Source organism: Centrocercus urophasianus, unplaced genomic scaffold (assembly GCF_019232065.1).
Source record: "Centrocercus urophasianus isolate 14NV4802_14NV808 unplaced genomic scaffold, USGS_Curo_1.0 seq_29, whole genome shotgun sequence".
NCBI classification, from domain to species: Eukaryota; Metazoa; Chordata; class Aves; order Galliformes; family Phasianidae; genus Centrocercus; species Centrocercus urophasianus.
This window is the reverse complement of record NW_024884855.1, coordinates 7,047,924-7,068,613: the sequence shown is the minus strand read 5'-3', so window position 1 is coordinate 7,068,613 and position 20,690 is coordinate 7,047,924. Positions and strand designations below refer to the sequence as shown.

The 20,690-nt window shown below is 48.6% G+C and overlaps 1 protein-coding gene across 4 annotated transcripts in view; it reads left to right on the top strand.

The window, feature by feature from the left end:
• TRAF7 (TNF receptor associated factor 7) overlaps positions 1–19,237 on the top strand; it is a 28,557-nt gene extending 9,320 nt beyond the window's left edge. For 2 of the 4 annotated variants that reach the window (XM_042827829.1, XM_042827830.1), the window contains 19 exons: positions 246–303; positions 1,388–1,479; positions 5,037–5,153; positions 6,465–6,557; positions 8,219–8,252; positions 9,480–9,663; positions 10,349–10,483; positions 11,309–11,526; positions 11,924–11,997; positions 13,034–13,082; positions 13,550–13,677; positions 14,767–14,849; positions 15,316–15,355; positions 15,677–15,793; positions 16,797–16,919; positions 17,677–17,796; positions 17,944–18,075; positions 18,198–18,317; positions 18,564–19,237. In XM_042827829.1, the coding sequence (XP_042683763.1) occupies positions 246–303; positions 1,388–1,479; positions 5,037–5,153; positions 6,465–6,557; positions 8,219–8,252; positions 9,480–9,663; positions 10,349–10,483; positions 11,309–11,526; positions 11,924–11,997; positions 13,034–13,082; positions 13,550–13,677; positions 14,767–14,849; positions 15,316–15,355; positions 15,677–15,793; positions 16,797–16,919; positions 17,677–17,796; positions 17,944–18,075; positions 18,198–18,317; positions 18,564–18,578 (1,932 nt within the window). In that variant the 3' untranslated portion in view covers positions 18,579–19,237. Of the gene's footprint in view, positions 1–245; positions 304–1,387; positions 1,480–1,595; positions 4,748–5,036; positions 5,154–6,464; positions 6,558–8,218; positions 8,253–9,479; positions 9,664–10,348; positions 10,484–11,308; positions 11,527–11,923; positions 11,998–13,033; positions 13,083–13,549; positions 13,678–14,766; positions 14,850–15,315; positions 15,356–15,676; positions 15,794–16,796; positions 16,920–17,676; positions 17,797–17,943; positions 18,076–18,197; positions 18,318–18,563 lie in introns of those variants that run through there. The other 2 variants (XM_042827831.1, XM_042827832.1) reach the window with 2 other exon arrangements.
• The last annotated feature ends 1,453 nt before the right edge of the window (positions 19,238–20,690 follow it).

Sequence of the window (20,690 nt, the reverse complement as noted above, 5' to 3'; positions counted from 1 at the left end):
GGGTGCCCTGAGCACTGGGCAGGGGCTGGGGCTGCTTCTGGTGTTCTCATTCTTTCTTTTGAGAAAATGATGACAATGATGGAAAATTTGATACTTTTTCCCCTGAAAAATCACAGTATCCACAAATGAAACTGAAGAATGCATACAGGCTATATTCATATATACAGTTGCCAGTTCAGGAGAAGTAGCGAGCCTTCAGGCTGTGCTGCACGGATACACTGACATTCATTCTGTCTATATTTCAGACAAGAATGGAAACAACTTTTGGGCCGGCGTACTCTGCTGTGACAACTATCACAAAGGGTGAGTGCATTTCATGTGTGGGGCTTCTTCCCAGAGCACTGGACAAGAATCTTAGGCTTCTTCTCGTCGTCGTTTCACAGCTCACAGAGCTGTTGGTACAGTCACTGTGTGTTCATTGCAGACAGGTGCCAGAGTACTGTTGTTAGTATTACACAGCTCAAGTGTTACTTAATCACGACATCTGTTCACCAGGAATGATGGAATGAGCATGAGCAGAACAACTGGGAAGATCTTGCTGAAATTAGGATAGCACAACAGGATCTGATACAAAGCTTAGTTTCAAATCTTATTTATCCATGTGAATTCTCATGCAATCGTTACCAGGACTGAAAATTCTGATCTTTGCCCGTTTGTCACTCTGTACACTTTGGTAAAATCTCTGTGGTCATTTTTAGCTCAGACAGGAGGGGGCGTGAATGTACCTGCTCATTTAGAATTCTTCTGCTTTGTTCTTCAAAGCCCAGCAGGTGAGGAGTCCGAGCTCTGGCACTCAGTGTGAATGTGGGAAGAGATCTGGTTTCACTTTGGAATAAAAATATCCTTACTTTAGTAAAGACAAGAAACTGGCACTTGACACCGATCTAGATAAGGAAATTAATGACCTTCCTGGAGGAAATGTTTGGATTACATGTGTAAACTCTGGATCATTTTGGACTCCTGAGTATTTACATCTAAAATTTTGTGCTAGTCAGTAATACTATCCTTATGCAAACCTCTGATTTAGTATAGCATGTTTCTGTTGTGCTACGAGAAGTATCCAAACCTCCCTAGATCTAAGTGATCTGACTGATCACTTGTGGGTGTGGAAGGTTTCCTTTTATTAGCATTTTTAACCTATAGGCCTGGGAGGAAATTATCTATGCTTTTTGTTGGGCAAGCTCCCTTTAAAGGATTGCGTGCACTTCAGCAAGCTGTCAGAGATCAGGATTATTGTTTGTGCTGATGTGTTCAGGTCAGGAACTGACACAGGGGAGTCCCTACTCTTTTCTTTCCCAAGGAGCACTTACAGCTACAGAAACCTGTAGCTTAGAAATGTTACTAAGGAGCTTTTTTTTGCTTTCTTTTCTTCTCGTTTGCCTTAAAGCTGATGGAACCAATACTTTTAAGCAGCATCGTCGGACTCCATCTTCCTCCAGTACACTCACCTACTCCCCACGAGATGAGGACGATGGCATGGTAGGTGTTGCCAAGAGGCCCCTCGTGACTGGCTTAGCTGGTTGTATCTCAAATGACATCTGGTGTTCCTCTGTCTCCCTCTACATTCCCGTGCACTGTTACATCAGTTACAGATGGCTGCGGTGGAGGCAGGAGCAGAGTTGGCATTTCCTGGCTGCTCCCATGGTTAGGCAGTGGGGCAGCAGAGGCTGCTTCTGACCTGTCTGCTGGGCCTCGTTTTCAGCCTGTTTGAAAGCAGTACGTTGTTACAGAGTTTGAGAGCTACAAATCCCACAGACCTACTGGTAAGGGTGTACCTGCCTTCTGTTGTAAGCAGAATGCCCTGACCTTCCTGGGCTGTTGGCACCGGTAGCTGTGGCTATGTAAACTTCCATCAGCAGCACAGCTGATCCAGCAGCTATGACTAGAAAATACATTCCTCCTTCCACCTCCAGGTGGGGCTTCTGACCACAGGGAGCAAGCTTGAAACCTGCAGTGGGATGTACAGCCCTGCAGGCAGCTCAGCTCCTGGGGATTACATCAGCAAGGTCTCCTCAGAAAAATGTGCCCATGTCCCACGGTGCCTTTGCAGGGAAGCATTGCCTGGTTTTGTATCCAGTTCCTCATTCAACTTACACACTACTTTTTTGGCAATTTAGTGACCCGGCAGCCATCAGGGTTAGTTGCTTGAAGAGAAATGAAATTGAATAAATCAATTAAATCAAGACTGGCAACAGCAAAGCAAACCTCAGCAACAAAAGCAGCACTTGATGAGGTGCCTGGTTCCCTCAGCCCCAGCTCACAACCTCAGGCTGCTACCTAGATTTAGGCATATGAGTAGGAACCTCTCCATTTGAAGTGAGTGCATGTAGACTTTGTCAGGTCAGGAGACCCAGCTTCAGAGTCTGGGAAACTGATCACTGCTGCTGATTCATTTAGGCCCTGGGGTTGCAGCAACAGTGTGGAGCAGCAGCACTTCTTAAAATAAATTTGACACCAGATTGCAAAGAGCTTTATTGTCAGCATCCTATAAAGTTCCTTCTGTTGCTCAGAGATCTTGCTGTGTTTTGTGTGAGCATGTGTTTGTTTTTCAAAAAATCCTTTGAACATTTGGCTCATATCCTTGACAGACACAGCCCTCCATCACATCACTGACCTCAGGGTGCTGAACCACTGCTTCAGAGAACCCCTGGGCTGCCAGCACCAACCCAGTGGCCAAGTGCTGTGCTCACTGCTCTCTTTTCATGGCTTGTGCAGTTCTTATGGAGTAGAGATGAGGCTTTTCCTGAAGAGCATGGATGCTGGGGACACTACGTTTAGCCATGTTTGATGGAAAAGCTCCCTGGCTCCTTTGAAAACCTGTGTTACACAATGAGGTGTGCAGCCAGTAGGGGAGGTCTCTCCTAGGACCTATTCTCAGTTGTCTTTCTTGGACAGCATCAGGTCTACCTTTCCTGGAGTGCTAAGTATTGTTAAGCAAAAATAGCAAAAGGAGTAATGAGTGGTTCAGGAAGCAGCCTGCAGCATGGGATGCTAATAAACCATGAGCTGCTCTGCTCTGCCTGCTGCTCCAGATAAATTTTTGTTAACCCCTTTATGAAGCTTTCTTTGCTTTGTTAAGAAATAATCCGGGATTTCCCTTCCTGGTCATTATGTTTGCTATGTTTTATCCTTCTCCAGGGCTTGTCAGCCATCACAGAGACAGCTGGAGAGGAGTCAGAGCCCTCCTGTACCCCTCTCCCCCTTCTTTCTTTTTAAAGTTTCTCTTAATGAAACCTAAAGCAGAGCAGAGCGTTCCGTGTGCAAGGCAGGGATTAGTGAGCATCTGCTGTCATCCTCCCTGAAAACAGTGCCACGTGTTTCCAGCCTCGGGGGGCAGGAGCAAGGGCAGTATTGGAGCACTCATGGACAGGGTGGGAGACGACCTGTTCTCTGAATAGGTTCTCTGAACTCTGCCCTAAAGATTACAGCTGAATATTGGGGCAAGTGTGAACGGCTAGATGATGGGCTTGCTGTGGCTGTCCAAGCTCTCAGCAGTTCACAGGGAGCTTTGCCTGTGGCCAAGTAACCAGCCAGCCACAGGCTATTCAATCAAAAGATGTGCGAGCACTCCATCCTTCGGGTTGTTTGAAGATGGTGTCTTACACCTAGCCAGGCCATGGCTTACGTCCAGCCTTCTGGAAATGCTCTTGGCTGCAGCCTGATGATGCACATGGGCTGTGCTGCTGCTGAAACTGCCTCTGCAGAGCCTGCCTTTGCTGCCCTCATCTCTATCTCACTTCCAGAATAGGAGCTATGCACAGTCATTCTTCTTGTTTTAATACCTTGTGTTACGAGTGGTAACTTGTGTTACTAGTGGGGGAAAATAATAAATGGATACGCATAGAATTTATTTACTTCATAACTATTCTTCCTCGAGGTTTACATATTTAGCCAATAAACATGCCTTTTATAGAAGGAGCTTTATGCTTTGCCTTCTAAGCAGATGCAGCATTGCTGATTTCCTGGGATCTCAGGATCATAAAAATTACAGAGCGGAGCAGTGTGAAGAACCAGCAGGATCCTGTGCTGCTCCTCTCCTGCAGCCCAGTGAGGACTGTAGTCCCCCTGCAGTGCACTCTCTCTGAAGCTCATTTTGCATCTTTTATTGCTGAATTTCCTGACTGCACCTCCTGGCCTCTTTCATTGGTTTCACCTGCTCTTGGGTGTGATGTTCCATGTTTTCACTCAGGGCAGACTGAACACGAGCAAGGCATTTTCTGTATGCAGGGTTGCGGAGGGGAGCAGCCCAGTGTGGTGGGGTCTGCTTGGAGATCCTCAATTAAGTGGCAGTAGCAGAGTTCCCAGCTGCTCTAGCCCCCGAGTCCCAGTGGTCTGAAGTCTCCATTTTGGCTCTGACGTTGAGTTGTATCTCGGCTACGTGCTGCTGGTTGATACTGCACCCTTTGGGATGTGTTGCTGGTTAATATTCCAGTGGCAGCATTCCCTCAAAACCAACCCCAAGGCTGCCGTAACCAGTGGGATTTTTCTTGATTGGTGCACGCAGTGTCCGCTGAGCTCTCCCCTCCCAAGCAGGAAGCGACAAAGTCAGCCTGTTGCTGAATTGAATAGAAGGAAGTCTGCACACTTACGCAAAAAAATTGGCAGAAGTTGGATCGCGAACGAAACAACAAGTGCTGCTGCAGAGATTAGAGAAATTGCAGGGGCTGGTAGCTGTCTCTGGGGGAGATTTACACAGCTTTCTGCGCAGGATTAATTCTTCCAAGCCATTACTTTGCGGGTGGGCGCAGTAAGTATCCAAACAAATGCACCTTTGAGAAAGTGACGTGCTTGGAATCTGGATGTCGGCTTAGTTGAGCGAGTTGGAGCTGGATGGTGGCCGTCCTGTCCCTGCGCGGCGTGGTGTCCCCAGCAGGGAGGCACGCAGAGACCATTCAGAGCAGCTTGGCAAAGTGGATGAACAAATGGAGCAGCTGAGTTTGGTGGAGGGGGGGGCTGAATTGAACTCTCTGTGCATAGGGTTTTGGAGCAGGGGGAGTTATTTGCAATAACAAGAATTGGTTTTTATCTCTTTGAAGCCTCCGATCAGCACCCCACGCCGCTCTGACTCCGCTATCTCCGTCCGTTCATTGCACTCTGAGTCCAACATGTCCTTGCGCTCAACGTTCTCACTCCATGAGGAAGAGGAGGAGCCAGTAGGTATTTGGGATTGTCGGAAGGAGCAGTATTAGGAAGTTCAGTGTCAAAAGAGTAACTTAGCAGACTCCTGTGAGTACATACCGCTAGCACGGGGAGCTTTTCGTGTTGTCTGGCAACTAAGGTTCAGGACTCGTGGTTATAATTTTGTTTTCCCTACTGACTTCTGCAAGTTAGTTTGCTTCCTTGTGTACCATTTCCCTGTATGTAAAGAGGGGATGATGGTGAGTCTTTTCTGCTTCTCTGAAAAGCTGTAATGCTTTGCAGAGTGGTGCGTGATTCCCTGGCTCTGCTATAGAGCAGGAGGGAGCAGTAAATCTTGAAGCTGGTGATTGAGCCCCAGACAGGCTACACAATTCCTCCCTGATTCAGAGCCCCATCCTGCCTTTAGGGCTGTATGGCACCCCACTGACTTAGTTGTAAGCCCCAAGGGGGTGCAAGGAATTGCCCTCATGTCCCTCCCTGTAGGGGAAGGCACTTCTGAGCAGTGCTTAGCTTGTGACCCAGTGCCTAAGCCCACAGTGGATGAACGAAAGGTCAAGTGGCATTTTGTCACAGATCCAGGATAAAAGTTTGTATTTCATATTTAGGAACCCAGGGGGTCATGTTTGCAGTTGTGAGAACGGTGTGGGATGAAAAGGCAGAGTAAGCTGCAGTGATTGGTTCAGAATGCTGCAGTGATTGGTTCAAAATGCCTTGAGCCCCATTCTCATCTGAGCTGTGCCAATCAGATAGGATGTGCCCAGTGCCCTTGCTCCAGCAGTCTCTGTTGGTAACAAATCTGAAGAGCTGGGCCCATTTGGGCAGGGCAGTGCTATTTCTGTACCATAAGGGAATGAAAGAACACTTCCTTCAGGGTGTTTCAAAATACGAAAGGGCAAGCTGTTTTAAAATGGCTTTTAAACTTCAGGCTTAGTACCCAGAATGTTTTTGACACCACACTGTTGAGTCCAACCATGCAGAGAGTACCAGGGAGTGCAGTGTATGCAGTTCTGGTGACTTGAATTTTTCACACAAAGATGGTCTCTGCAGTTTGCTGTCAGTGTTCCAGTCCAGCCAGATACAAGTGACTCCCAGTCTGTGATGATCTGAGGGTCTCCAGACATTCCCAGTGTCATTCCTCCATTGCCTCCTGGATGCTGGAAATAAACAGATCCAAGCAAATATTTATTTAGAGATAACGACATCCTTAGTGTGTCCTGGGCCCCTGGCTCATCCCTGAAGAATTGCTTTGCTGAGCCTTTTGCAGAGTTGAAAGCTCCTGGGTTTGCTTTAATTCTGCTCTCTGTCCTTTTCTCTCTCTTCTTTAGGAGCCACTGGTGTTTGCTGAACAGCCGTCCGTGAAGCTGTGCTGCCAACTGTGCTGTAGTGTGTTTAAGGATCCAGTCATCACAACCTGTGGGGTAAGGCAGTACTCTTCCAGATCATGAGCTTGGCTTCCACAGATGTCTTAGGTGACCCACAGCCAAGCCATGACTGTCCCAGTGGCTGTCAGTGGCTGCAGAGATGCTGCTGAGCACGTGGCAGGTTTCCTAAAGGCAGCTCTGAACCTGTCTGCATGAGGCATGCAGGGCAGTGCGGTTAGCCAGAGAAGCCCAAGGCTTGTTCACAACTGGTCTGCTTTTCCCTGAAGAAGTATACTGTCAGCTTGCCAGTCCTGGCCACATTCGGTCTCCCTGGTTTGGCTTCAGTGATGTCAAAGCTCCTATTCCCTGTGTGAAGGGCTCTGCAGGGTGTTGCTGCCTCTGGGCACCCTGGAAACAGTTGCTTTTCAGTTGTTAAAAAACTGTTTTCTATAAGACAGGAATGGCTTGAAGCTTCATTTAGTTAATGCTTGCAGAGGGATTTGGCATCCTCTAATGAAAGGCACAGAGTATTATGAATATTCTTCTATATTCCATTTTATTGAGATTTTAATAGAAGCTGTATATTATTACTGCTTCTGTGCTATGTTTGAAGAAAGATGGTTTTGTGACGGGCTCACTAATGCTTCTGATGTGCTTCAGATTGCTAGAATAGAGCTGTAACAACAAGCTCAGAGTGGGATTGTTTATTGTAGGGGGTGCTGTCCCTGGAGGTTCTGGAAGCTGGTTCAGTTTTGCTGCATCATTTCAATAAGCAGCTCTTTGTGGAGACAAAGATTTACTGGTTAATATTGGAAAAAATAATCTGCAGGAAGCAGAGTGGCTTCATTTGCAGCTCTGGTTTTGCAGCTCTGGAGAGAGCAGCATGCAGCTGTGCAGGGCAGGAAAAGGCCATGTGAGCAGGGCTGCAGAAACGCTCTGAAGAGTGCCTTGCAGTACCTCCAGTGCTGCTGCCAAGCCCTGGGGCAGGGAAATGTGGCTGAGGAGTCCCCAGGACCCCACCAGGGTGAGTTCAGGACCCATGAAGTGCCGCAGACATCGTTCCTTTCTTTATGTTCTTTAGCACGTTAGATTGAATTTGCTACTTTATCAGGTTAAATAGCTGCCATACATTTCTGCTGTAAAAATGGAGAGTGAGCTATATCAAGGGGCAGAATTTACAGTGTATTTAATGGGTTTACAAATTAGCTTTCCTGTCCACCTGGCAGCTGGACAGCTTCATTAGAAGAGCTACAGAAGAGTGTGTATGATGGGCTGACTGGCCAAGGGCAGGGAGAGACTGATGCTCTTCTGCTTGGAGAGTGCTCAGGAAAAGGAGAGAAGTGGCATGGACTAAAATGGAGAGCAAAGTAGATAAATCCATGTGGTCTTGGAGGGTAAGAATGTCAGTATTGCAGGACATGCCTATATCCTGATCTGAGTAGAGCAGAATCCTCAAAGCATCAAACATGTACTTAGTGCTTATCAGGAACAGGAGCTGTGCTGGAGTCTCAGCTGCCTGTATCAGCTGCCCCTCTAAGCCTGTTTTTGCTCTCTTCTACAGACCCAAGAGCACATTGAGCTACACAGCAGACTGAACAGCTGCTGAGATCCCTGTGCAACTGGCTTTGGGCTCTCCAACCTTTCCCATCATTAGCCACAGGGGATAATTTATCTGATATAGTTTATGCTGACACTGCTTTTCTTCTTTGTTTCCACAGCACACGTTTTGTAGAAGATGTGCCTTAACATCTGGTGAGTACAGAACTGTTCTTGTGTGATGTAGCCTAAATGCTGTCATTTTCTGGTTTGTTTGCTTTCACTTAAAAGAAACCTGCTCATTTAGAATGATATCTGAAGGGCTTTAAACAAGCTGTCAGTCCCTGGCTACACTGCAGCAGTGAGGGACTGGGACTCGGGTGGCTGAGCTGCCCTAAGCTTTGGTGGTATGCAGTGTAGCATGGGCACTGGAGGGCTGGGCCCAGCTTTTGGGCACAGGATGTTCTCAAATCCAGGAATAGGCACTGGATAATCCCAGGATAATACGTGTCTTGCCCAGAGTTGACCCACTGATTTCAGAATGAAAGCTTTCTGTGGCTACCCATCCAGGGAACAAGGGGGCTGTGTTTGGCAAGAAATCACCAAGCCCTCCTCCCCCAACCCATTAGTGCCAGCTCTCTGTCTGCATATCCCTTCAGTGCCAGCTCCGCCTGCAGAGCAGAGCTGCTGGAGCTCACCCCACTCTCCCAGCAGCCTGCTGGAGCCCCAGCTTCTGGCTGACAGCCTGGCCTGACCACCTCCCTCTTGGTTTGGTCTCTGCACTCCAAAAATTACTTCCCTTGGCATGAGCCTGTGTCCCTCTTGTTTCAGCACAAAGCCATTTGTATTACCAGAACAGCAAGCCCTGAGGAAGCTCCCTGAGGAGCCCAGCAAACAGTAGCTCTTTCTGCCTTAAGATGTTCATCTTCTGCGTGTCAGCGAGTCACTCTGCTTTGCATACCAATTTCTCTGTCACTGTGTCTATCCCAACCAACACTTCTGCAACGAAAGGCTTTGCAATTGTAGCCCTGGAATTGTTCCTGTCCCCTCAGCTTGTGTTGGCTATAGCTAGCTCTGGGCTGGGGTGGGAGATGGGATTATGTGTGCGCTATCAGCAGATGTGTGGGCACTTTCCATGTATACTTCTGCAATTCAGCATACACAAGGTTGCTTCAAGGAGAGTGGCATTCCTTCACTGATGATTATCTTGAGTTGCCTTGAATTAACACAAAATAGAACTTTTCACCAAACTCCAAGGCAAATCAGAGCTGGTAGTTTGCAGACCATGTGTGAGTATTCATGGCTCATGCCACTGTCACCGATTTGGGAGCTGGCCGTCTTGGATAGGGAAGGGTAAAGAATAAAATCTCATACATAGAGACTCTTTGAAGTTCTCCCGCGGCATCTCAGCCCTCACTGACTCTTTTTCTTCCCCACCTGCAGAGAAGTGCCCTGTGGACAACGCCAAGCTGACTGTGGTGGTGAACAACATTGCGGTGGCTGAGCAGATCGGGGAGCTCTTCATTCACTGCAAGTATGGCTGCCGGCCTGCAGCCAGCAGTAAGCCTGCTGCCTTTGAGGTGGACCCCCGTGGATGCCCGTTTACAATTAAACTGAGTGTCAGGAAGTAAGTGGTTTGTCACCAGCACACAGCCTCCCCATGCAGGGCCCCCACCACCAGCAATTGCTGAGATACCCTTGGGACAGCACAGCTCCCACCTGCAGCGTTCTTCTGGTTGTGCAAAGATGTGGAAACAGGCAGAAGGACTTGGGGGCGGTTCTTTTCACTATGTCTCAATCTGAGCATGGGGACAGATGGTCAGGTCTTGGGGAAAAGGTGCTGTTCTGTGTTCGTGGCTTACCTGGCAATCAGAATCAGGACAGGCAGTGTGAAAGCAGCCACCTCACTTCTGGGGTGGAACATTGTGACTGTGGTCAAGAAGGGACTCAGGGATTCTTTTTGTAAAAGGAGTCATCCTGGTTGTATCCTGGGAATGTGCTTTCTGAAATTCATTTCTCTCCTTATCCTGTATCTATTCACTTTCCTGCTGTCACCTGGCTGTTGCCTGCTGCTAATAGCTAGCTGAAGGCTCAACTGATGAGCTGCAAAATTTAATGTTCCCTGCATAAATGTGACCTATTGCTCCCAACTTGCTGACCAAATAAAAGTTTAAAGCTGTAATTATGGCATTAGAATGGCAGGCTTTTTTATCACAGGTCTGCTTAGCTCCTTTCCTGATGATCTGTGTGATTTCCGTTAATTTTTTGCTTGTCACTGATTTTTCCTTCCTTTTGCTTTTCTCCATGGGCAGAGATCATGAAAGCAGCTGTGATTACAGGCCAGTTCGTTGCCCCAATAACCCCAGCTGCCCACCTCTCCTGAAAATGAACCTGGAGGCACATCTGAAAGAGTGCGAACACATCAAGTGTCCCCATTCCAAGTATGGGTAAGGAGCTGGTGCTTTTTAGTGGGAGGGATGCACTGAGCTCGTTTCCAAGCTGCTTTTTGGCTATTGCAGCCCTGTGGTAGCCCCATGGGCTGTGAACAGCTCTACCATTGCAGTGCCTTAGATTGCAATTAGGCTGGCAGAGCTTCCAGAAGGCAGCCCCCAGGCCTCTTGTTGAGAGCAGACAGCTCATGCCACCCAACTGTAAGCTCTGCTGGCAGCTGGGATGAGGTGTGTGAGCAGCAGAATGAGCTGGAGGACAGAGCAAGTACCGTGGCAGTGTCTTGCAAGCCAGCCTTTCTCCCAGGGCTTGGGGACTGCTCAGAAGGCTGAATGCCACATGAGCAAAGGTGTGGCCTGGGCTAAGAGTTCTCTGCAGGCTGCACAGCTAAACTTTCTGTTGTGGTAATGATGTCTTGGCAGAAGCTGAGAAAAGAACTCCTGACAAAGCAGTCTTTACTCCTTGCCATGCTGCAGCCAGCACCACCTGAAGTCAGCAGCAGTTTTTTCCACTGGTTTTGATGGCTCTTTGATTGGGCTTCTGGTGAGCACTAGTGGACACCACATCGTGTCTCTTGCCTAAGATCTGCTGCTTCTTGCAACTACCTTGGTAGACAGACAGGCAAACCACTTTGGGGCCAGTACCCTGGCCAGAAGAATGGGAGCTACTTGGTCTCTGTAACCCAGCATGATGGTGAACTGCAGTACCAGTGCTCTTTGTAGGGGACAAACAGCTGGGGGCTCACAAAAGCCTGGAGCCAACTGAGCAAATAGGTTTCCCAGAGTGTGACCTGCTCCAAACTGGTGTCTGCCTTCCCCTTGTAGGTGTACATTCATAGGAAATCAAGACACCTATGAGACCCATTTGGAGATGTGCAAGTTTGAGGGTCTGAAAGAGTTTCTGCAGCAGACAGATGATCGCTTCCATGAGATGCAGGTGGCAATGGCCCAGAAGGACCAGGAAATTGCCTTCCTGCGCTCCATGCTGGGGAAGCTCTCGGAGAAGATTGACCAGCTGGAGAAGAATCTGGAACTCAAGTTTGGTGAGTCTGCATCAGATGAGCTGTCTGCTTGGAGCAGTAGGGACAGGGCAGCACTGGTAGGATGCTATGTTATAGGATTCATTCTGTTTTTAAAACAGGAGGAACAAAGAGGGGTCCTATTGACTTCTATGCTGCCTGTAATCATGGGGCCTCCAGTCGCTGCTCTTATGGCAAATCCTAGGAATGTCTGCAGACAGCTACCACCTTTCTTTTGTGGCTTCTTTCTGTGTAGTCCATTGGCACACTTCCCCATGAAGATCAGTAGAATAGCCAAAAATACTGGAGTGCCATGCCCAGCCCTTTCCAAAAGTTAGATGTCAGTGTGTTTCCTCTGCTCCATTCTCCTGGGTGCTGTGTGGGCCTCGGCAGTAACCATGACCTTGTCACTCCCTTGTAGATGTGCTGGATGAGAACCAGAGCAAGCTGAGCGAGGACCTGATGGAGTTCCGCAGGGATGCCTCCATGCTGAATGTGAGGACGGGGCCTTGGGGCTGGGCAGGGTTGCACTCAGTCAGATCCTGGCTCTTCTGTTCCTTGGGCTTCTCCTATGGTGGGGGGAGTCTTTGGGGTTCCATTCAGCTTGCTGACTCTGCACACCCCACCTTTGGGTTGTTTTTACAGCAACTGGTGTGTGGGTGAAGATTTCCTCCAGGCTGAATTACAGGCAGCTCAGTGGGTGTATTTAGGTACTGCGTCTAGGTTGCTCTTTTAATTGTTTCTCCTGCCTTTTCTTAGCCTGTTGCTGCTCTTGGAAGGTGTAACCAGAGTAAAGGACACCTGCTGCACAGAGAGCGCTCTGCTCCAAAGCCTGAATGCAGCTGTACTTTTCATACTGGCCAGGGACAACATGTCCTCCTTGCCTTCAGAGAAAGCAGGCAAATAAGCAAATCCCTGCTAACAAGCTGGGAGTGAGAGATGTCTCATGATTTTGGATCTTATTCAGGCACTGATGTTGGACAGACATTCTTCCTTAGCTCAGGCAGACTGCATCCCACTGGTTGTACTGATTAGGAGGAGCTTGCTCTGGTTTACCTAAGCGTACTGATGAACTGAATCCCCATGGGTACAGTAGTAAGTGGGCTGTGGAGGAGACTGCAGAGAGATCTTCCAGTTCTTCTCCAACAGTGTGGGCTTCAAAAGCCAAGCTGAGCAAGCAGCCCTCATAACTGATTAGATTATAGTTAGCAATCTGGTGAATGGCAGAGCAAGGACAGTATATTCTGAAAGGTGTTGTGCCTGCATGAATACTGAAGAGTTTAGTGCAGGACTGAGGCGCTGTCAGAACCCTGTGGTCCCTGGAGGAAGGTGACAGAGGGATGTAGACATACAGTCCTAGGGCAGGACATCTCTGATTGGAAAATGAGTCAGCTGCTGGGGGACAGCCTGCACAGGGAGTCAAAATCTGTCCAAACATGAGAGCTGTTTTAGCAGTGGATGGGGACAGTGCCCAGAAGGGCAGGCTGGTCTTGATAGCTCTGCAGCTCAGGCAGTTTGTTCTGTTTTTCAGGATGAGCTCTCCCACATTAATGCTCGACTCAACATGGGCATCCTTGGATGTGAGTATACCTGTGTTTTTCATCTGCTTGAGCTGGTTTTGGGTGATGGCAGTGAGCTCTTTCAGGCTGAGTCACAGGCAGGCAGAGTACCAGTTTTCTCTGTTTGCAGCAGTGATTTGTGCACAGGACCACCACTGTTGCAGGAAGCTGGTGGGACATGATTGCCAGAAGAGTTGGTTAATGGGTTGGCTAACTGACAGCGCTGCAGGTTTACTGGTTGCTGGGCTCAAGTGGGCTCTGCATCTCTGCCCTCCCTAGATCCAACCTGGGAGTTGCATAAGGGAAGAGAATCCTGGGGCTCAAAGCAGTGATAAGGCAATGAGCTGTAAGGGCAGGACGTGGGACCCTCCAGTCAGACTGCTGCAGCAGCTTGAAGCTCAAGGAAGGGGGGGAGCTCTGTTCCCTCCAAGGTCGCTCAGAGTGCTCTGGCTGTTTTCCCATGCTTACCTTTCTTCTTCTTTCCATAGCCTATGACCCTCAGCAGATCTTCAAGTGCAAGGGGACCTTTGTGGGGCACCAGGGCCCCGTCTGGTGTCTGTGTGTTTACTCCATAGGAGATTTGCTCTTCAGCGGCTCTTCAGACAAAACCATTAAGGTAAGAGCTTTGCTTCTTCCACTTTGCATTTCTATATGTGCTCCAGGTGAGGCAGAAGCTGAGCTCCAGTTCAGCTGGGAGACTGAGGGGCATATTACTGCCCAATGTTCCTCCTGAAATTCTTAATGATTCTTTATGGTTATAGTTAGGCAAAATGTACTTCAGTTTTGCTGTAGGGAAGTGCTAAGTGATAGGGAAATCAAGACAAATCGTGTTTTTTTGTGAAGCCCTGATTAGAATCTCATTCCTGCTTTCTGTGGTTTTGCTTTATATGGTGTCTAAGGCATCTGAGCCCTGTTCAGCATCTGATTATATTTTCCCTTGTTACAAAATGTCACCTCACAAAAACAAACAAACAAACAAAAAACCCCACCATTTTCCCCTGATAAAATGAGCCTTTTTTTCGTTTTATGGCATGTTTGTTTTTCTTTGCCCTGTTTTCAGTAGCACAGACTGACAGCAGTGCTCCAGTGCAACCTAAGCAGCAGTTTCCAGTGTCACTGTGGTGGCTGCTGGCTGAGCTGGGGAGCCACTTGGGGTCAGGTTGTTTCAGGGAGAGCAAAGCCACATGGAAGAGAATGGATATTTTTGTGTTTTACTGGAGGAGAACAGCTTTCTCCCCAGTGCTGGCTGCTCTGGGCAACTCAGAGCCGGCTAAGCACGACATTCTCACATTTTCTCTGACAAGAGAGAGGTTAGTGGGGAAATGCTCTGTGGTGGCGGAGACTGAGGAGGCTGTGCTGTGTGGTTTGCCCCCAGGGACAGGGTGTGAATCGCTAAAACAGGAGCCAGAGAGCTGCTTCTGTGGTTCAGCAGTGTTGTTTTGGCCTGGGGCTGTGAAAGGCAGTGCTGGAGAGGGCTGGTGTGCGCTCCTCTTCAGTGTCTCTTGTTAACTTCAACCTGACCCTCTGCAGTAAATTTCCTTTCCTAGACAGGCTTATCTCTGCCTGGAAGACAGGAACACAGGTGCCCAGATGACAGCCTGTTTCCTCCTTTCCGTGCCTTTGTGGTCTGCCGACATCCTGCCCAGGCCCCCAGCTGCTGTATGTGCAGGCATGTGACCCTCTGCTGCCTTGTGTTTCCTGTTAGGTGTGGGATACCTGTACCACATACAAGTGCCAAAAGACCCTGGAAGGTCACGATGGAATTGTACTGGCTCTCTGTATCCAGGGGTGAGTGTTGAGGGACACCTGCCCTGCAGGATGGGGAGTGAGCACTGAGCCTCCTGAGTGCACCCTTATAGTTCCCATCCCAAGTCCTGCATGTGCCAGGACTGTGCGTGCATTTGGAGCTGGGGGTGGTGGGAAGAGGAGCCCCATCAGTTCCCGAAGTCCTGGATCTCACCTTTAGATGGAACCCTTCATAAGTCTCACATCTTTAAAAAATGACAAACCACCTCCTGCTGCCATCCTGGTTTCTTCCTTCCCTGCTCACCAGCATGATGCTGGGCTGCTGCTGGAAATGATAATCCAGCACAGCCTCCCACGCAGCCCCGGCCCTGCTTCTGAGGCTGCTGCTGCTCTGGGACTTGTCCCAATGAAGCTGTAGGGCTGCAGCTCCTGGTCCAGCACACAGCCTGGGAACCAGCTGAGGCTGCTGTCCTCGCTGACCTTCTTTTGTTTTGTGGTGACATTACAGGAACAAGCTATACAGTGGCTCTGCTGACTGCACCATTATTGTGAGTACCTGGAGACCCCTGCTGTGCTTGGGAGTGGAGACTTGGGATTAATAGGGCAGCAGGGACCTGCATCCTGGTTTCTGTAACGTTTTTCAGCTGCTGGTGATAGGATTGGTATCTCGTGTGCTTTATGCCAAGCCTTTAACCAAGGTTCCCAAGGGTTGGATTTGGGTGTTCCCTGCAGACTGGGCACATGCTGCTCATCGAGCTAGGCTGGTGGCTCACACCAGTGCCTGTGTTTTTGCTTCACTCCAGAAAGAAAGAGGAAGGGCTTCAGCACCAGCTCCTGCCCCTCATAGGTTCTCCTCCTTTCCTTTGCAGGTCTGGGATATCCAAAATCTGCAGAAAGTGAACACGATCCGAGCGCATGACAATCCTGTTTGCACTTTGGTCTCCTCGCACAACATGCTGTTCAGTGGCTCCCTCAAAGCCATCAAGGTAGAGCTCTGGGGTAGCTCCTCTTGGTTCACTTGGGGACTGATGCTGCAGGCTGTCAGGTAGCAGTTTCCAAATAGAAATCAAGTGACATTTTGGTCTGTATCTTATTACTCTGTTCTCTGGAGCTACATAGAGCAGCCAGTAGTGTGCTGTGTGCCGGTTAGAGATTTTCTGAGACCTGACTAAAAAGACCCTTTTGTTCCTTTTAATTCTGTAAACCTGAGGCTTCAGGTGGAGGACGTTGGCAGTTCCCCAGTGTGTGATTCCCTGGGCTCCTTACACACCTACTCAGACCATTGGGAATTGTGCCTTGTGCCCAGAATTGGCTGGGGATTCAACCTGCCTGTTTGAAACCGCCTCCAAAGGATCTTGAGTCAGTGTTCTTTTCCCAAAGCATGCAAAAAATCAGGGAACAGCTTTGCAAGTTGCCCTTTAAAGCCTTGGCTAGACTCCATTGGTTCTGCTTCCAGCTCCTGGTGAGGCGGCTTATGGGACCGTCCATCTGTAAGAGAGCACATGCTCTTTTCTTTATCTGGGCCTGGAGTGGTTTTGCAGAGCGCTTGGGGCTGGAAGTGACAGCACTAAGCAAAAACAGCACATGGGGCCTTCTGTTTTTCTCATCCCCAGCCACTTTCTGCCACGTGAGCTGAGTGGGTCAGCAGTGCTGTTTGGAGCCCTGTTGATCCCTGTGTTCAGAGGGCTTCAGCCAGTGTTTTCCAGGAGCTGTGAGAATAGAAAGGCTGTGAGGAGAAGTGCAGCGCAGGATTTGGTTTAGGTTTTCCAAGCCTATAGCTCTGCTGAGGAAGGGTCTGTGCCAGCAATAATGCAGGCTCCATTCAAACTTTCCCAGCCCTCAGGAACATGCTTATTCAGCATAGTTATTGTATCTGCCGGCCAGCGGGTTCAGCTGATTCCCATGGGGCTGGAGAACCAGCACAAGATTCCACTGTGTGAACTTTTAGGGCGCTGTACTGTACTCTGTGTGTGTTTGTGCTGTCCTTAGGTCTGGGATATCGTGGGTACCGAGCTCAAACTGAAGAAAGAACTGACAGGTCTCAATCACTGGGTGCGAGCACTGGTGGCTTCTCAAAACTATCTGTACAGCGGATCGTACCAAACCATCAAGGTGAGACTCGTGGCAGTTGTAAGCCATAGGCTGTCCCTGATACATATATGTATTCTGCAGCACGGGTCGGCTGAGCAGGGCAGAAGGCAGTGCTCAGAAGTGAGAACACTGCTGCAACACTGCTGACATGCTAACTTTTACTGATTGCATCTTCGTAGGCACTAATTCAGGGCTCTGGCTGCTCCTTGTGAGTGCAGCTGCCCAGGGATGCTCGCTAAGATAAAAGCGGCCACGCAGCCGTGGCGCCTCACACTGCCTCTGCAGCTGCCGCAGCGTTATCTGTGCTGACAGTGCTGCTGATAAGAGGAGAAGGTCACTGTCTGGCTCTAGAGTTACCATAAATCTGTGCGTGCTTTGCAAAGTGCCCTCATCTGTGTTGGCTCAGGCTTTGATGAATAGTTCACCTCTCAGCATCTGGATGACACGAGAGAATTTGAAGTTTCCCTCCCTTATTAATAAATCCCCATTAATTTGCCCACATCAGTTTCTTGTGCTCCCAGGAGCAGATTTGTGCACGTGTGTGCAGTCACAAACACAAAGCATGCAATCTCCGCCATTTTTTCAGCCTAGATATCCAAAGCTAGGCAGCTGAATAAGACAGCAGGACTTTGCTCATTGGCACTGAACGTTCCCAGCTGGACAGATCAGTCTGTAACACGGAGCAGGGCTGGGTGTCTGGGGGATGGTTTTAAGAGAGCTCCCTCCTGGAGAATGGTGCCTTTGTGGGTCTCATCCTTCACTCTGGTGGCTCTTTCAGATTTGGGACATCCGAAACTTGGAGTGTGTGCATGTGCTGCAGACATCAGGAGGCAGCGTCTACTCCATTGCTGTTACAAACCACCACATCGTGTGTGGCACCTACGAGAACCTCATCCATGTAAGGGCTGCAGGATTCAATACGTATGTCTTGGGCTGGGAGAGAGGGGCAAGGATTTGGGAGCCTGGCTCTGCTGGTGCACCCAGAGCTTGGAGATGTGGATGAACATCTTGTAATAGGTTATGATGACCTGCTCTCCTTCCACAGGTTTGGGACATAGAGACCAAGGAACAAGTCCGCACACTGACTGGTCACGTGGGTACAGTTTATGCCCTTGCTGTCATCTCCACACCAGATCAAACCAAAGTCTTCAGTGCATCATATGACCGGTCTCTCAGGGTACGTGTCTGGGGCTGTGCAGTTGGGTCTGTGCTCTTGGCACTGTTGTTGTGACACAGCATTAGAAGGGAGAGGATGGATGAGTAATCCTCTTCTGTCTCGTGCCTTCTGTGTGCCCACAGGTGTGGAGCATGGACAACATGATCTGTACTCAGACGCTGCTGCGGCACCAGGGCAGTGTCACTGCCCTTGCAGTCTCCAGGGGCCGCCTCTTCTCTGGCGCTGTGGACAGCACTGTAAAGGTTGGTTTCCTTAGGCTTCTCCGTGATGCTTTGGTCTCTTCTTAGTGCTAGAACTCGGGAGTTAAATGAAGGAGGAGTTGGCTTTAAATAAACAAGGAGATGAGTTTCAGCGGGTGGGAGGTTGAGCTCCTGGCAGAGGTGCTGTGGGGGCTGAAAACCCAAAGAGAAACTCCATGAGATGACGAAGAGAAGCCAGTGGAGCTGCTCAGAACTGTCATGACCACGGGTTGCTGTTGTCTCCTCCAGGTCTGGACGTGCTAGCGAGAGCCGCCCTAGTTCTACACACTGAAAGACCAAAAATGCCTCCCTCCGTCGGCCTGCTGGGTGATGCCACCACTCCGAAGAACTGCTGCAGCTCCTCTCTGCACCGAGCACTGCCCGCTGCTGCCTGTCAGCTGCGGTTCTCCCCCTTGCAAGGACCCCGGCGGGCAGCTCTCAGGATAGATCTGGCCCACGGATGCTCCAGTTGTTCCCTCGGATCTGCCACGTGGGAATGCAGAAGAGCTGCATGGTGCCCTCACCGCAGTGTGCCGGTCATATTGGCCAGCACCGGGACCCAGTGGTTTGGGTGGGCGCAGGTGGGGGCTGGGAGGTGGTCCCATGTAAATGGTAGAGCTGAGCATTAGGCCGTGCCCTGGGTTAGGTCCCCAAGCCCTTTCTGTCTCTAGTATTTAATTTTACTGCCAAGATGTCAGGCTGATCCATCTGGGAAGAGGTGTTTTCTTGAGTAGCCAGGTACGATTTTTACGCCACTGCTAGTTCTCAGATAACACAAGCCCATTGTTCACCGCCCTGTAATAATGGTTTCCACATTAAAGAGAAAAAGCCTCTGTTGCATTTTTACTCACATTTTCTACTGTTTTTAAGATTGTAATATAGATTTGATTATTTCTTCATTGACAATAAAAGTGGAAAGAGTTGTTCCTGGCCGGCGTGAGTTTTTGCAGGACGGTGGGCAGTCAGGTGGGGAGCACCCACAGCCCCTCGCCCCAGGCTGGCACTGGCTCCCCCCAGGGCAGAGGCACAGGGGAGCTCTGGGCTGTGCCTCATATCCACCCAGCTCTGCACAATGAGGACTGGGAGCTCTGCGGCACCGCTGTGCCCCCACCAGCCCCGATGGCATCAGGACCCTCGCACCAGGAGACACCTCTCGGGTCACAAACAGGGGTGGCAGCCCGGCAGGGTTTTATTTTTATTTTTTTTTTTATTTTTCTTTAAATATTTGTTGCCAGACTTTGTATAGGAGCAAACTTCTTCACAGCACCACGAGCCATCTACTATTCAGAATAGGAAGAATAAGACGAGTAGAGGTGAAATCTAAGCACAGAAGAGCAGGGAAAGCACCAAGATGCATAGCTTGACAGATGGGATACAATACAGAGTCCATAACTTAATCATAAAAAATATATATATGTATATATCCATCATGTAGAACTTTATGGATTTTTTTTTGGTAGATACATATTTTTTTTTTTCCTTTCAACAGATATTTTCAGGCGGGTGATGTTTTTTTGTCTTTTTTTTTTTTTTTTTTTTTTTTTTTTTTTTTTTTAAATTTTTTTTTTTTTTTTTTTGCGTGTGTGTGTGTTGTTATTTTTTTTTATTATTTTTTTAATTTTTTTTTTTTGTAAAGAAATTTCAAAGTTGTGCCAAACACATCTGGATCAGCGACCACAACGGGAAGGAGGGAGGGGAGGGCGAGCCCAGCCTGCGCGGCTCGGGGAAAAGAGAGGTACAGCAACACTTTGTTGGGAACCACAAGCAAAAAACAAAAAGATGCATTCATCAGAACTCAAGCGACTGAACCAGACTCCTGTTTATACATGAATGTACAGCCGTGCGCCGGGACGCACGCACACACCGCGTGCACACACACACACACACAGAAATGCCAAAAAAAGTCAAATGAAAACCTGAAGACACTCCGGAAAGAAACGAAACACCTCCAGTAGAAGAGTTAACAAAAACCTCCATAAAACAAGGCACATCCTTTGAGTTCTTAACTGTGTAAAAAGAAAGACGGTACACTGAAACCCAACGGAAAACCCGAACAGAACGGCTTGCACGTACCTTCCACCCAGATAAAGGTAAATATTGTGCTACTCGGAGAATGAGTTTGCCACAAGACACACAGCTTAGTATAATCTAATAGTTTTTCTCAAGCTAAAATCCAGTTCTCTCTTGATTTTTTTTTTTTGTTTTGTTTAAACTGCTTTATATATAATTGCTAATATTTTTTTTTTTTAAATCTTTTAAATATATATTTGTTAAAGTTTATTCTTTTTTTTTATTATTATTATTATTTGGGAGATGGGGGAAATACTGCTTTATATCTCTCAGTCGTTTTTCCCCTCCAATAAATTAATACTTCGT